The sequence below is a fragment of the Bicyclus anynana genome, chromosome 3 (genome assembly GCF_947172395.1).
Source record: "Bicyclus anynana chromosome 3, ilBicAnyn1.1, whole genome shotgun sequence".
Lineage (NCBI taxonomy): Eukaryota > Metazoa > Arthropoda > Insecta > Lepidoptera > Nymphalidae > Bicyclus > Bicyclus anynana.
This window is the reverse complement of record NC_069085.1, coordinates 11778764-11794783: the sequence shown is the minus strand read 5'-3', so window position 1 is coordinate 11794783 and position 16020 is coordinate 11778764. Positions and strand designations below refer to the sequence as shown.

The 16020-nt window shown below is 36.4% G+C and overlaps 1 protein-coding gene across 2 annotated transcripts in view; it reads right to left on the bottom strand.

Moving 5' to 3' along the window:
- Positions 1 to 16020, bottom strand: part of LOC112047423 (inactive dipeptidyl peptidase 10) — a 149578-nt gene that overhangs the window by 12685 nt on the left and 120873 nt on the right. For both annotated transcript variants that reach the window (XM_052891171.1, XM_052891172.1), the window contains exons 5-12: positions 12105 to 12303; positions 8229 to 8303; positions 7607 to 7659; positions 4184 to 4395; positions 2955 to 3175; positions 2084 to 2187; positions 1869 to 1998; positions 958 to 1198 (exon numbers count right to left, since the gene is read on the bottom strand). In XM_052891171.1, the coding sequence (XP_052747131.1) occupies positions 958 to 1198; positions 1869 to 1998; positions 2084 to 2187; positions 2955 to 3175; positions 4184 to 4395; positions 7607 to 7659; positions 8229 to 8303; positions 12105 to 12303 (1235 nt within the window). The remainder of the gene's footprint in view (positions 1 to 957; positions 1199 to 1868; positions 1999 to 2083; positions 2188 to 2954; positions 3176 to 4183; positions 4396 to 7606; positions 7660 to 8228; positions 8304 to 12104; positions 12304 to 16020) is intronic.

Sequence of the window (16020 nt, the reverse complement as noted above, 5' to 3'; positions counted from 1 at the left end):
CCAACCTATTCCTTATCATTGTTTTTCATAAGGTGCTGGTTGTCGTCAAGCAAGCCAAGCTTCTTGAACAAAAAAAAAATACTAATTTACGTAAATCAAAACTAAATAATAAAAAGTACTGTAATACGATCTCCTCAAATGCGACAATATTATGTTGAAGGTAAAACACTACACACTAAAAATCCTATATAAAGCTCTATACACACTTAGGTAAATTGAAATCAAAGATGTTATCAACATTGGTAGGGAATATTCATATCAGAGGAATACAATCAATGAGTGATGTTTAAATAAATTAATGCGAATGTATATATTTGTATTTGATTGATTTTGAAAAGATGTTTGGTTAGTAAACGAAGCTATAGCACTTCAATAGGAACACCACACGGCAGCGATCAATTTTAATACTTAATTCGATTAGCCTCCGTGGTCATATTAGCAGCTCCAAAATTATGAGGGTAAAACGTTTCGACGTCAAAACCTTTAATTAAAAAAGAAAAATGTACATCAATCAATGCCCATACCAATTAGCGGAGAATTACGAGTACAAAATGAAGTTTGGAGCACCAAGCTACAAACATTAATAAATTTAAGAAAAAAATGTTAATAAGCAATCATTTTGGCACTATGAGCAAAGATAAATTTGTAGTGATATTTGACTAGATATTTAAAATGTATACCTAACTCGTGTAAAGTAAATACTTGAAATGTGTAGGAGTATAAGATTACTATAGTATAGTAGATATTGAAATAGAAAAGAAGTTGGAAATTATTGCTATCATTTGCTATTTTGTGCAAATCTTGCCTTATTTGACAAAACATCCTCAAGGGACAAAGGCCAAAGATGTTTCGTCGAGTATACAGTGCATGGCATACAAGAAGTTATAGATTCTTTATCGTAATAGGATACTACTTCTCTTATATCGTTTAATTCAAATGCAAAAGAATACGACTTACCTAAATAATAAACTAAATGATTCTCCTGGTCCCATGCCAGGATTTTGGCGACTTCGACTTTACCATGTGATAGGACAGCCATACGTTGTCTCAGAACATCTACATGTTTGATGTGTGTGTAATATTGACCACCGCCTTCTTGCACTGCCGCTAAAAGTAGGAAGGCACTGCCATCTTCCGAATACACGGGCTGTTCGTGAACTTCCAACCAGGGTTCGTCAGTAGCTTTCTCTGAATGCGTCTAAAAGTTTAAGAAAACGCAAGTATAAGTTTTGCATGGTCGATCTATACCGAGAAGTCCTCTTGACTTTGGATGCAGTGGCGCGGCATGCCTTGATAGCTCTGTATCAAAAATTCTTGAGGAGCCCAAAAGAAGGGTAAAGATTTCTACCCAAAGACATAAAAAATAATTACTGATTAAAAGTAATCACTTCCTCCTAGAAATTGAGCTAGCAAAATTCAAATTGAACATTCACTTTTCTTGCCTCTTTTCGGCAAATTTAATTATTAATTAATTTAGTTGAAAAGATTTCAGTTTTTCTAAAGCACATGTTAGGGGCCTCTGTAGCCTAGAGGCTCCTTATCATTGATACGACCGTACGCCCCTGATGCAGTGCTAACATGGCAGTATAAGCGAAATTATTTCAAAGGTTCTTCAGCATTACCGTAGAAAGAGAAGTTTTAGCGTGTTTTTATGCATGTTTGTATGTAAAGTGTACAGCTGTACACCTTCCCACTGCATCCAAAGCCATAACACACTTTCAAAAGTTACGAAAACTGTAATCGGGAGTGCGGCGACTGAGCTTAGGTTTGCTAATTAGCTTAGTTTTAACGTGCCACTTGCAGTCCGCGTATAACCTATCCACCTCTATTTTCTTCAAACATCATTCATAAAAGCCATTAAAAATTACCTCTGTACAGGTCCAATTTGGTGCATAACAGCTACTGTACACAGTGAGATTCTGCGCTCTATTCATCCAAACTACACCTATATGAGAATTTTCTTTGCCTACCCACTGAGCTGATATGAGATAATATTCCCTAAAAAAAGAAAAAAACAGCAGATGTTAATAGAAGTGATTTTGTATAACTGAACAGTAATTCTACAATAGACTGTAAAACTTACATGCCATCTAAAGTATTAGGAGGTTTGACTTCCCATCTTGGAGGTGAAGTTACGTTTTGGACTGCCACAATCGATAACTTCGCTTGTGGTATAGAACTGCCAGGCTAAAATAAAGAGAAGAGAGTAAACGTAGTCACAGTTAACAATAGATTTGAAATGTAAGAATATAAATTATCATTATGTTCACTTTATACAGTGAAGTTTGTAAATAAATGAGTTAATTCAAAAACTAACACATTCTCGAGTTACAAACACAAAGCGTGTCGCATCAGTAATTTTCAATATCATTCAAGTAAAACGGCGTGTTATGTTTTTAAATATTTTAAAAACTGTTCACAAAAACTAAAGAAATATGATGTTTTATTTTTTAATGGTAATTATTAGCTCTCATTTATTTTTTTCTTCTTTTTTACATTTTTAACAACGTTATATATACAAAATATAAAAAAAAACACTATTAAAAACTTATAAAAAAATATTGGTATATTGATTTAATACGTAATTATTGTTAGTGTTAAATTTTGAAATACAAATTATAAAAAAAAGTATGTATATGCGGATGTCAAGAAGACGCGTGTCGTTTGGTTTTTTATGGGTTTGTCCGGCTTCACTACGCTTGTAAAGACTTACTCTGGATCATCTTTACTCTGTGTAATTACAGTAGGTATATAGCTTCTCAATCCTCGTTGTCCTGTCGGTCCTGGTAATTATCATTAATATGATAATTCACATAATTAACATGCTCGTTAAACAGTTTAACATTATCACTGCAAGCCTGCCAAAACCCGCATTGAAAAAACGTGAGCTTTGTTGTTGAATCAACAACAACAACAAAATCTTCTTGTAATGGGCTGATAACGATGATATTTACCGTAGGATACCTAACAGACACGTGGTCAGGAAACACAGAAGGCAGGCTATTGTTAGCGGTGGGCAGCAGGTAGCCGGATCTGGTGGCTCCAGCGCCGCCGATGCCGTTGGACATGCGGGGGAACATCAGCTCCGACACCTTGCTGTCGTCATACTGCACGTACATCACGAACGTGCCGTCGGACGAGCCCCAAGTCGCTGATGAGGTTTTTGTCACCTCTTCTGCAATAGGAAATTCGGTAGTATTAATACTATGCTACTTTATGATCAAGAAGTGTGCTGGTTGTAGTAATGAAAATTTTAAGCCATGTAATATACTCGTATGTAAAGTATTGTAGCTACCTGCCAATGCTTGGGAGTTGGGATATATGCACGTATATGTAGGCAGATAGCTACACTATAAACAATCTAAATTTCAGTTTTCTTTTTCAAGATGAAGAAACGTTTACATTCGTGTAAACAATTTGTATCTATACTTACTAATATTATAAACGCCCGCGACTTCGTCTGCGTGGAAATCAATGTAAACTTTCAAGCCCTATTTCACCACTTTAGAGTTTGAACTTTAAAAAATTTTGAATCCCATTTTGTCTGTCTATCTGTCTGTCCATGTTTTTTGTTTTTCGGGCATCGAACTGAAACTACTGAATGATTTCAAATGAAAATTGACACGGTTTAAGACCATAATACCGAAAAGGTTATAGGATACTTTTTATTGCGAATATAAAATAAGAAGGGACTGAGATAGGGGTTGAAAGTTTGTATGGAAAGTTAATCATATTAGAGTTACAGTTTTAAAAATTTGTTCATAAATTATAAAAAAATACGAAATATAATGTGATTCAAGAATTATTAAATTCAACCCCTATGAAGTACAATAGGGGTTGAAAGTTTACATTGATTTCCACGCGGACGAAGTCGCGGGCGTCCGCTACAGCACCGGGCCGAAGTAAATTTTAAAATGGAGCGAGAGCCAACTATGGCGCCTCTCCTGTTTGCTCCTAATAATATGCAGATAACTATACCAAATTATGAGTGTAAAGTAAGAATGGAACGCGAAGATCTCGACCATACTCTGGAGTGATCAATTGAAAATCAGGCGCAGTACCGTCAACAGTTGACTAGGATTATCATTTAGGCGCTCTCTAGGATTTGTCGCCTGGAGCGACTGCTCCGTTCGCCGTATGGACGAGCCGGCCCTGGTCCGCTAGTATAATTTATGTGTAGTACCTTGATATAACCAATCGGAGACACCATTGTAGACGCGGCCGGGGCTGGCGTCGGTGGTGAGGTGCAGCAGAGGCGCGCGGCGCGCGGGCGGCGCAGGCCGGTACAGCACCTCGTTGTCGGCCGCCAACACCAGCGCGCCCTGCGGGCCCAGCCACGCCGCGTGCTGCCACTCCCAACTGCTCTGGCCCTCGCCGAACAGCGGGATGTGGTGGCTGACGGGATAAAACATTTTTTTATCTCATTTACTTATCTCTCTATGGGCCTTATAGGCTCAAAGTCACTCAGCGGGCGATGGAGCGAGCTGTGCTTGGGGTTTCTCTGCGTGATCGAACCAGAAATGAGGAGTTCCGCAGACGAACTAAAGTCACTGATATAGCTCAGCGAGTCGCGAAGCTAAAGTGGCAATGGGCAGGCCACATAGTTCGAAGAGCCGATGGGCGTTGTGGTCCCACGGTGCTGGAGTGGCGACCCCGCACCGGAAAGCGCAGTATTGGTCGACCCCCTACTAGGTGGACCGAAGACATCAAGCGGGATGCAGGGAGCCGCTGGATGCTGGCGGTTCGAGACCGTTTGGTTTGTAAGTCCATGCAAGAGGCCTATGTCCAGCAGTGGACGTCCATCGGCTGACAATGATGATGATGATGATTTATTTCTCGTTTTTTTTTTTAATTTCAGTAGTTCCTGAGGTTAGCGCGTTCAAGCAAACACGGCCTCCGTGGCGCAGTGGTATGCGCAGTGTACTTGCAAGACGGAGGTACTGGGTTCGATGCCCGACTGGACCTATTGAGGTTTTCTTAATTGCTCCAGGTCTGGCTGGTGGGAGGCTTTGGCCGTGGCTAGTTACCACCCTACCGACAAAGACGTACCGCCAAGCGATTTAGCGTTCCGGTACGACGTCGTGTAGAAACTGAAAGGGGTGTGGATTTCATCCTCCTCCTAACAAGTTAGCCCGATTCTATCTTAGATTGCATCATCACTTACCATCAGGTGAGATTGTAGTCAAGGGCTAACTTGTAAAGAATAAAAAAAAACAAACAAACTCTTCAGTTTTATAATATTTAGTATAGATTTGTAAATTGTTTTTCGTCTCCAATATTCATTTATAGCAAACCACTTTTATTTTAAATGTTATGATCAGTATAAAATCCGAGGGCATAAAAACTCCGGGTAAGTTCTAATGATAGCAAGTTACGTATTCTTGACGATTACAATTTTCATTCGTTAATGGAGCGGAACTGCTTCCGACCGTTGAAACAAAAGAGCCCTTGACTGAGATATAGGGTTGGCACAAGTGAATAATAAAATTCAAATTAATTAATTTGAAAAATACCCAGAGAGACAATAGTTTAAGTAGAATGACCTAAGCACCAGCTTTGCGTTCTAACGGATTTACGGAGTTTATTACGAGTAAGTTTAAGCCCTTTTGATATTAAATGTGTATTTTTCAAGTACTTGAAACTCTTACATTTTTTGAAATAAAGCAAGACTGGTGGCACTTGTCTTGTTTAATTGAAAAATGTACTCGTAATAAACTCCGTAAATCCGTTAGAACGCAACGCTGATCCTACTAATATTTTAAACGTGAAAGATTGTTTCGATGTTTGTTACTTTTTAACGCCGTAACTACTGAACCGATTTGGCTCAAATTCTAAATGAAGATAGATAATACCCCCGATTAACACATAGGATACTTTTTATACAGGAAAAATCCATGGTTCCCTCGGGATTTGTGAAAAACTAAATTCCACGCGGACCAAGTAGTTATTTCATATTATTTAAATTAACTGCTAATTTGAATTATTTCCAATGGCATAAATACACATATGTAGTTAATATTATGTATATGTACGTGAATAGGAGTTTTTGTTGTAGAGTTCTTATTCTTATTAATACATATTGTAAAATACTCCTCCGCTGCGTCAGTTCGCGATAAACTGAAAAACTACTAAACGGATTTTCAAGCGTCCACTAGTCAATTTCGGGAAATAAAAAATCATATTTATCACACTCATTATTAATTTTAGATTGAAAAAGTAAATTTTCTTTATTAGCATTGGTATTTAGAATTGTTTTATTCTAGAGAATATACCCAATTATTGCCCTAGAATCCAGTTTTCAGTTGCAGTTTAAATACTATATTATTCGATCGAGATCCGAAAAATAAATACTGTCTTGTGGTAACCCTATCAAAACCATTCAGCTCACCCTCTTTTTTGTGGTTTGATATAAGTAAGTACTAAGCAGTTATATTTAGGAGCGTTTTAAATCTTGAGGCTTCGTTATAACTTATCATTGCATCTATTTATGGTTTATTTGTATGATCTCGTTATAAACCTCTCCTCTCTACTTCATATTATAAAGAGGTAAAGTTTGTGGTAATGTAGGGCGTACTCTCTGGATATACTAAACCGATTTTGAAAATTCTTTTACCACTAGAAATCCACGTTATTTGTTAGTGTCATAGGTTATATAGAGATAGTCGTGATAGCCGAGTGGATACGACTTCTAGGTAGGTTCGATTTCGGTCCGGGGCATGCACCTCCAACTTTTCATTATATGCATTTTAAGAAATCAAATATAACGTGTCTCAACACGAAAACATCGTGACGAAACCTGCATTCCTGAGAATTTTCTTAATTTTCTACGTGTGTAAAGTCTACCAATACGCATTTGGCCAGCGTGGTGGACTATTGGCCTAATCCCTCATTCTGAGAGGAGACTTGTGGTCAACAGTGAGCCAGAAATGATGATAGGTTATATTTATTTTGTCCCCGTGTTCTCACTGAAACGGGAACTACGCATGTGAAACCGCGGGACGCGGCTAGTATATTTATAAAGAAGTCGTTCATAGAACATAGCTAAAGTATATTGTAAAATTACAATGGAGGAACAAATTTTCTAGGAGAAACAACTGAACGAAAAATCTCTAATATCATTGCTGGAATGAGATTTCAGTAATTGGATTACTGTGAAACAGAACGAGAGCTACATATCTACTTGTAATTTTCTGCAAAGATTGGAGTTCTCACAGAACAACCTGCATCCTTTTTCTAACAAACAATCATCATCATTATCAATCTCACTATCAATCACCCACTTTAGTGCCAGACCTTCCTCTAGGAGCTTAGACTAGGGTTGCCAACATTTCTTAAGTAAAATATATTATTTTTCGGATTTAGCCATAAATAAATATAGTACGCTTAAAAAATATGAAAAAAAAAATTCAGTCTAATAGAACGATAATGAACTATTTAAGACCATTAAAAAAACTGTCAATTAGCCTATTTTTAAATCATAGTAATATATGCAAACAAATTTTCCTGACAATCATAACATTATGAATTGATAAGCATGAATTAATAATAAATATAAAATTACAGAAAATCAACTCTATGTAATCACAATTTTTTTACTAAAACTTACTCATTTGTGACGTCATAAACTGTGTAGTGCGCTGTAAAAGTCCGTCGATAAACCTGTAAAAGAGATTAAGTTTTTTATAGACTTTTAAAGTTCAAGATGTAATAAAATACGAAATATTGGCGTTTTATATTAACAGTTGACGGAATCAAGTTGATTGCAAAGATGCTGGTATCCCTATCCTGTTTATCACAGCAATGCTGATAGGCGGCAGTAATATATATGGTGGCAGTACCTCCTCTGACGAACTCAGTGACGTAGAGCTCTTTGTGACAAAGAGCTACTATCTACTTAGTAACTACTTAAACGGCTTAGCAGATTTCGATGAAATTTGACAGACACTGAATTAGTACACATAGGATAATTTTATTTCTGGTCTTATTGTCTGTTGAATCTTGTCTCTTTCTCTAAAACTCTAATAATATTTCCTAGCTGATTTTTTATTATTAGACTGATAATTGAGTAGTTAGAGCGATACAAATATCGTTAGCTTTAGTTGAAGCGTTTGTTTCGTTTAATAAGGATCAAATCATTAGATAAGAATCATTTAACATAAAAAATAAAATTAATTACACATGAAGTCGTTTTGTTTTTATGTAATTTTAATTAAAAGAAATAAATATACCTCCTTGATATTGTGTTGGAAGAGCACATAGCGCAAGTTTGGGGAACACTGGTAACCGCGAACGTTGAGTTGCCTCTAAAAAGAGAATAACATGATATATGTTGCAGTCGGCATTACATTATGCCTAATATATACTTATAATATATACTTATAATATATACTTATAATATATACTTATAATATCTATAAAATGTTGAGCTGACATAAAAACTTTTTTCTGAGGTTTAAAAAAGTTCCGTTCGTTTTTAGACGGATGATATAGGTTTTATACTACATTACAGCACATTTGCATTTTATTTTACATTAGGCACATGTGCATGAGTTGATACATTACAATATTGAAATTGTTAAAATAACAGATACTATACGAGCAAAATGTGTTATAAAAGAACTTACTAGCTACCGCTACCGCTAGTAAAAAAAACAGGAGTACGGTTTAAGTAAAAAGTTGCATAGTACGAGTTTTACGAGCGGTTTTTGTCACAGTTTAAATTAATTACTATGTAATTTAATTGAAAAGTCTCATGTTGTAGTTATCCTAGATATATCGGTCCTTTTAATAATTATTATTGCAACTACAGCGTATGTTTTATTAAACACTGTTTAATACTAACTAGCAGACCTCCCACCCACACACGTAGTTCAAATTCCTGTGGAAATACGGTGATAAAATATAGTTTATGACACTCACAAATAACGTGGTTTTGTATTGGTAAAAAATATTTCAAAATAGGTTCAACAGATCCAAAGAATACCCTCTACAACACCATAAACTTATCTTTATTAGCTGATGCCGCGCGGTTTCACCCGCGTGGTTCCCGTTCCTGTAGGAATACGGGGATAATATACGATTCACCTTCCTCGATAAATAGGCTATCTAACACTAAGAATTTTTCAAATCAGACCAGTAGTTCCTGAGATTAGCGCGTTCAAGTGAACAAACAAACAAACAGTTTTGCTTTATAATATTAAGAGTAATATCTATACTTATAATAAAACTGGTCGAATTCTATACATTTATTCGCAATTTGAGATTTTACTTATACCATTTGTAACAACAAACGTTAGCGTTGTATTACGGACGACAGCGCCATCTAGAATCTATTCACATTCAAGATATTTTGTAAATTTTTGTTGGGGGGCATTATTTAATCGATACTGAAGCTAAAAATATTTTTTTCGCAATATTTTATCTGTCTGTCTGTCCGTGTTTTTTTGTTATACGGGCATCACGCTGAAACTACTAAATGAATTCAAATGAAACTTGGCACTGTTTAAGACCATAATACGGAAAAGCTTATAAGATATTTTTTATAGCTCAAATAAAATGAGAAGGGGGTGAAATAGGGGTTGAAAGTTTCTATGGAAAGTTCTTCATTTTTAGAGATACAGTTTTAAAAAATTGTACATAAATCATAAAAAAATACGAAATATAATTCAATTCAATTTTTTTTTAAATTCAACCCCTAAAGCGGTGAAATGGGTCTTGCAAGTTTACATTGATTTCTACGCGAAGTCGCAGGCGTCCGCTAGTAGATAATATTAGCTTAAAAGTATTTTTTTTATTCTTCGCTTGACTACAATTTCCCAGGCTAGATCTAAGTATAGATTTATTAGACCTGTGACGGCATTTGTGTTGCATTATTTACCTGAGTCTGATTAATTTGATCGCTTAGCGATGCGCATGTGCAGCAGTTTGCCTCGGCAGGCAATTCAGGTGGGAAATTGAATTTGCATTGTTTCAAAGTCCAGAACTTTGACCCGACTTAGTTTCGAGGAAAATTTACGGGATAATTTCAAGAGCCGCTTTTGCTAGTCTTACGCTGCATAACAATTTAAACTTTGTCGGGGATATTGAAAATTTTTTGTATAGTGTACGAGTAAACTGGCTTGAAACTATTTCTCTTGCGCTGACAATAACAAGCTGAGCTTTGCCGATGCGATATTATTTTTAGTGTATCGTTGTAAGTTACTTTTGCCTATAGTTAGAGGCAATAATGTCACTAGATTTTAGTGCTATAAAACGATGCATCTACAATATAATTTTTAATATTTCGTTGTAAGTTACTTTTGCCAATAGTTAGAGGCAATAATGTCACTAGTTTTTAGTGCTATAAAACGATGCATCTACAATATAATTTTTAATATTTCGTTGTAAGTTACTTTTTTTCGTTGTAAGTTACTTTTTTAGAGGCAATAATGTCACTAGTTTTTAGTGCTATAAAACGATGCATCTACAATATATTTTTTAATATTTCGTTGTAAGTTACTTTTGCCAATAGTTAGAGGCAATAATGTCACTAGTTTTCTTTTAGTGCTTTAAAACGATGCATATATTACGGCACTATATTTAAAATATGGATAAATTTGATCCACTAACTGCTAAAATTTTAGACGGCCAATTAATTTTACAAGTAAATCAGGACACAAAATTAGACATCTATTTAAAAAGATAATCGAGGTCGAATTGATATGCTCTAAACATCGTAGAAACAATAAAATTTAAATTTAGTATATTTCCTTTTTTATTTTTATTTTATGTACCTAGTTAAAATAGCTGTAGGTAGTTAATATAGATAGGTACGTAATTTTAATATCATTGTATTAACACATAAACTTAAAGTTACATAAACTTAAACATTTTATTTTTTGAGTAGGTATAGAGCAGGAACAAGGTAAAGTCTACAGAATTTATATTCTGTAGACGTTTTTTTAGACGATGATTCGTATCTCCTAGCTAACCTTGATAAAACACAGTAAAGTTAAACAAAAAAACGCAATAAGACTAAAAATATCCAAGGGTTAAAAATTAAAATTTGGTTAACAATTCTACTAATATTATAAACGCGAAAGTTTGTATGGATGTTTGTTACTCTTTAACGCCGCAACTACTGAATCGATTTAGCTGTAATTTGGAATAGAAATAGATTTTACTAGGGACAAACACATAGGCTACTTTTCAGGCCCAAGGGATTTGCGAAAAACTAACACAACACGCAAACGAAGTCTCGTTGAATCCGCTAGTAACATAATAATATCAGGGATAATATAGGTTTGCATCTTGTAAACCACTCAGAAACTTACAAGTGGGAACGTTTAATATCCGCAACATACCGGCAACATGGAGAGCATTGTCGCCGCCGGTTAAACGGTGGAGTAGGTATTCCACTCTAACAGGTAATTCATGTGGGAAATTGAATTTGCTTTGTTCCAAAACTGCGGAACTTTCGCCGGACTTACTTTTGGGAAGAATTTACGGCATGATTTCAGCGGACGCCTTTATCAAGTTGTGTAACAATTTTATATATTATGTTTGGGATCAACATAGATATGTATTTTTAAAAATAATTTAATGAGTTTTTTTTTAAACAGGAGTTAGTTGATGTGGAAAATACGTGGTACAGTAGTATGTGTATGGTACACAGTTTATGTTTACGAACATATCTCAAAGCACAGATTAATCAATTATAGGCAGAAAGGGGGTACGGAACACGACAATGTCGTAGCCGCGCCAAATACAATATACAAAAACGAATACATTCTCGAGTCAGTACGATACGAGGCGTCGCATCAGTAACTTTCAATATTATTCAAGAAAAATGGCTTCTTAAGTTTTTAAATATCTTAAGAACTGTTCACAAAAACTAAAAAAATCCAGTATTTTTTATTGGTAATTATTGATTATTAAATCAATTTACGTAATTGTTTATAAAGCCAAGGAGACGCGTGACGTTTGCTTTTTTTATGGGTTTCACCGGTCTCTCCGCGCTGCTTGTAAACACTCGTTCTGTATAATCTATATTCTGTGCGTCAAAGTTATTGAATAGGCCTGCTGTAGTGGGTCGTTCAAATAGATTAACAATGAGGCATACTAACTAGCGTGTGGTTGGTGACGAGCACGCTGAGGGTGTTGTTGAAGGTGTCGAGCGCCAGCAGGCCGCCGTCGTCCGCCTGGTACACCAGCTGGTGCGCGCTCACCCACGTGCTGGGCAGCCGCTCCCCCGTCAGGTCGCCGCGCAGGAACTCGTCCAGCCGCATGCGCCGCCCCGACCAGTACAGCAACTCGTCCACATAGCTGGAATTGAGGGATATGTGAGGATTTTTTAGCAGACTCAGAGGTGATCACAAAAATATGAAAGCTAATGTCGAACTAAGGTCACAACATTCACAACATTTGTCAGGACAACTTAATTAACAAATCAAACTGTAACCAGAATGACCTTGAGTGAAGTCACCTGTGAACGATGTGTGTAGGGTTAAAGGCGCCTTTGACAGATATCTAACACTCCCCTTTTCCACTCAAGTCACTCTCCCCGCCTGTCCCAAGTAATCCATAAAGAATTACACAACAAGAGATGTGGATGGCTCGAACGCCACGAGCACACTGAAGCCGTCCGTACCGCAAGTCGTTGCAACGCGGCGATAACAGATATACAAGAATCTGACTGTGTGGCTTCTGATTATGAATTCATGGGTTCGGGACGAAGGACGAAATCCTTGCCGGGCGGAAAGCAGAATTGGAACTAATGTGAAGTGCATGGTGTGAAGTGTATCTTTGTGTTACAAAAAGGATTTCCCACTTAACATTAGATAGGCCATTTGTTTGTTTCGTCAAGTATTATTATGGGACCGTGACCAAGTTTTACACAAATCCCATGCGAACCGTGGATTTTTCCGGGAAGCGTATATTTTGTGTCTATTTACCAGTTATCGAGAAAGTCTCATAAAAAATTAACCGGACAAACAGAAAGACAAACAAAAATTTAAAAAAAAAGCTTAACGTGTTTTGGTAGGTAAATATACCTAAGCATTTGAAAACTTATGTCGCCCACTGTTATGTGTGGTTATGTTGAAATCACAAAGTAACACTTCAATTTTATTTATATGTAGGTACCTATGTATATTTTTTTTTGATCTGATTATTGGGTTTTTCAGAAATGAAAATTCGTTTGATGCGTGTTGTTATTTACGAGTATATAGTAGCTACAAAAGTATCTAAGCCAGACTACCCTAACTGTAGAAGCGTAAAATTTGAATCACACGCAGTAGCCTACAGTGTAGGCCATGAAAGAAATGCTAAAATTGAGATCTGATGATGATTGATGATGATTATAAAGCTGCCAGGTATCCAGAAGGCGATGGCGGCGCTGTTCTTCTTTATCGCTACACTCTTGACAGAGTGGTCATCGTCGTTTAGGGGCAGTGGCAAGCCTCACGATCCGTCGTCATTGCGTATATGGAATTTATACCTTCACACAACGCTTCTGACGTCACAGGCCTTGTTGCCTGCGGCCTGTTGTTGTAGGCGTGTGTTTTTTTTTATAAAAAATAAAATATACCCGAACGTTACGAACTAACCGGACCTGATGTTGCAGTCGGGAATACTTTTAATACGGGTTCTAAATATAATTTTAACGTATATACGAACTCAACACTATGGAGCGTTGCGTGAATAAATTTCATATACGCGTCGCCATTCCTCCCGTAGTGTAGCTCTCCAAGCACATTCGTGGAGTGAACCACGGAGAGCGGTGTTGACTTGGTCAGTCCAGCAAACGAACGGTTTCGCTGGTGGGAGGAGCACCAAGTGATTTAGCGTTGCGATGTCGAAACCGAAAGGGGTGTGGATTTTCATCCTCCTCCTAACAAGTTAGCCCGCTTCCATCTTAGATTGCATCATCACTTACCATCAGGTGAGATTGTAGTCAAGGGCTAACTTGTAAAGAATAAAAAAACGAAGGAATAATATTTAAATACAAATCTATTGTTTTAGCCTTCGTGCACGAATTCCAAATTCAGACTGAGTTGCACACAAATGCATGAGAATTGTTACGAAATATATTTTCTCACTTTATTTACATATCTGTATTGCAGTAAACTAAAATAAATAGAACGAATGGCTTAGTGTAGTAATGTTTTAGTATTTTTAAGTACTTCCTTTGCCAAAGCGAACTTTGAATTTATATAGAGAGTGGATTAATTAAAACTTATCAGATTTAAATTAAAGACATACGTTTACCGCCATATAATAATTATTTAAAAAAAAATACAACCGACTTCAATACATTAACGTACCCACGAGACTAAAAAGGGGAAAATAATATTTTATACCTATTAATCACTTTGAAGTTGGTGCCAGGCCAGTGATCTATTAATTAAAGGTAGTTAAGGAGGTTCCTCACTCTGGAGCCCTGACTACCGGTTGCTTGGGCTATCAAAAATCCCGCAGCGGGAGGGTTGATTCTTTTTTATAAATTTTTAATTGAAATTATGTTTTGTATTATTAACATTGTACAAAAAAAAATGACAAATAAATAAATGAGAGCATATTATTATTATTATTGTTTACTAATCGTGACCTGTGGGTTGTCCCGCGTAGATTCCGTTCCGGTGAATACTAGGTACCACAATACCTAGGTATACGATTTATGACAGTTTCCGTGGCCCAGGGGAATGCGCGGTGGTTTTACAAGACGGTAAAACCACCGCGCATTCCCGATTGAGGTTTTCTTAATTGCTCAAGGCCTGGCTTCAGCCGTGGCTAGTTACCACCCTACGGATTTAGCGTTCCGGTACGATTTGAACCTAAGGGAGTGTGGATTTTCATCCTCCTCCTAAGAAGTTAGCCCGCCTCTCGCTCCTCCTAAGAAGTTAGCTTGCATAGTCAAGGGCTAACATGTGAAGAATAAAAAAAAAGGATAAGAAAAAAGAAGAGCTTTTTCGCTATTTGCAAGAAGTCATTTATTTTATCCAGATTCGTTCACCTGTTCTAAAGTAATTGAGTTACTTTAAGTCTTACATTTACCCATCCGTCTTATCTATTGTGTATGTAGCCTTTTGTCCTAGATGTAATCTATCTTTGCTGTTTCAGATATATGGCACATGTACCTAAACCGGTTTCCACATGCAAGCTTGCATGCGATCACACTTGCTCAGCTGTTAACACCGCACACGAAATGTCGGATGTGGTATGGCGCTTAAAGACATGTGAAATATTACGTCGTGGAAACGGAAACATATGGTCAGATATACAGAAATCACTTTATTTGGTGACTAAGTTATTCATATCTGCATTGCAGCTGTGATATTCTAATATATCTATATTACTGGCATTTTCAATTCAGTAAAAGCTCCCTATTCACGTTTTCACTATTCGCGGATTAATATTTCGCTATTCGCGGATATGATTGACGAAACTGACGTAAAACCTGCAAATTTAAACTTTAACCTATTGCCGAAAATGCGAATGGATGGTTTAAGAATGCCACTGCTTAAAATCACCCTGAATAGAAGCTTTTAAAAAATGTGAAGCAAGAAATAATTTCAAAATTCTTTAAACCATTGTCTAAGACTGAATAGTCAATAATCAATAACTGAAGAATCAATAACTTCAATTAATTGTTTTTTCTTTATAAATTTGTTTTTTTATTTTGTCACCCAAGAACGTATCCCATAGAATCCCATATAAAATACCATTCCATATTCACGGTTTTTGTATTCGCGACCCATTTAAAGAACGTATCCCCCGCGAATAATGAGCTTTTACTGTACTTATAAATGTTACATCGGTCGGTTAAGCAATATTCGAATTTTGTTCAGTATTGTACGTTATTTTTAACCTCCGACGTAAATAGTAGGGTGTTGTTAGTTTGACGTGTCTGTCTGTCAGTCTGTCTGTGGATAGCTCCCGAACGGATAAAGCAATTTCAACTTAGTTTTTTTTTATTAAAGGTGACTTATGTGCGAGAGTTTTTTATCATGTTTGATGGTTTAAAAGTTGTAGGGGGTGAAA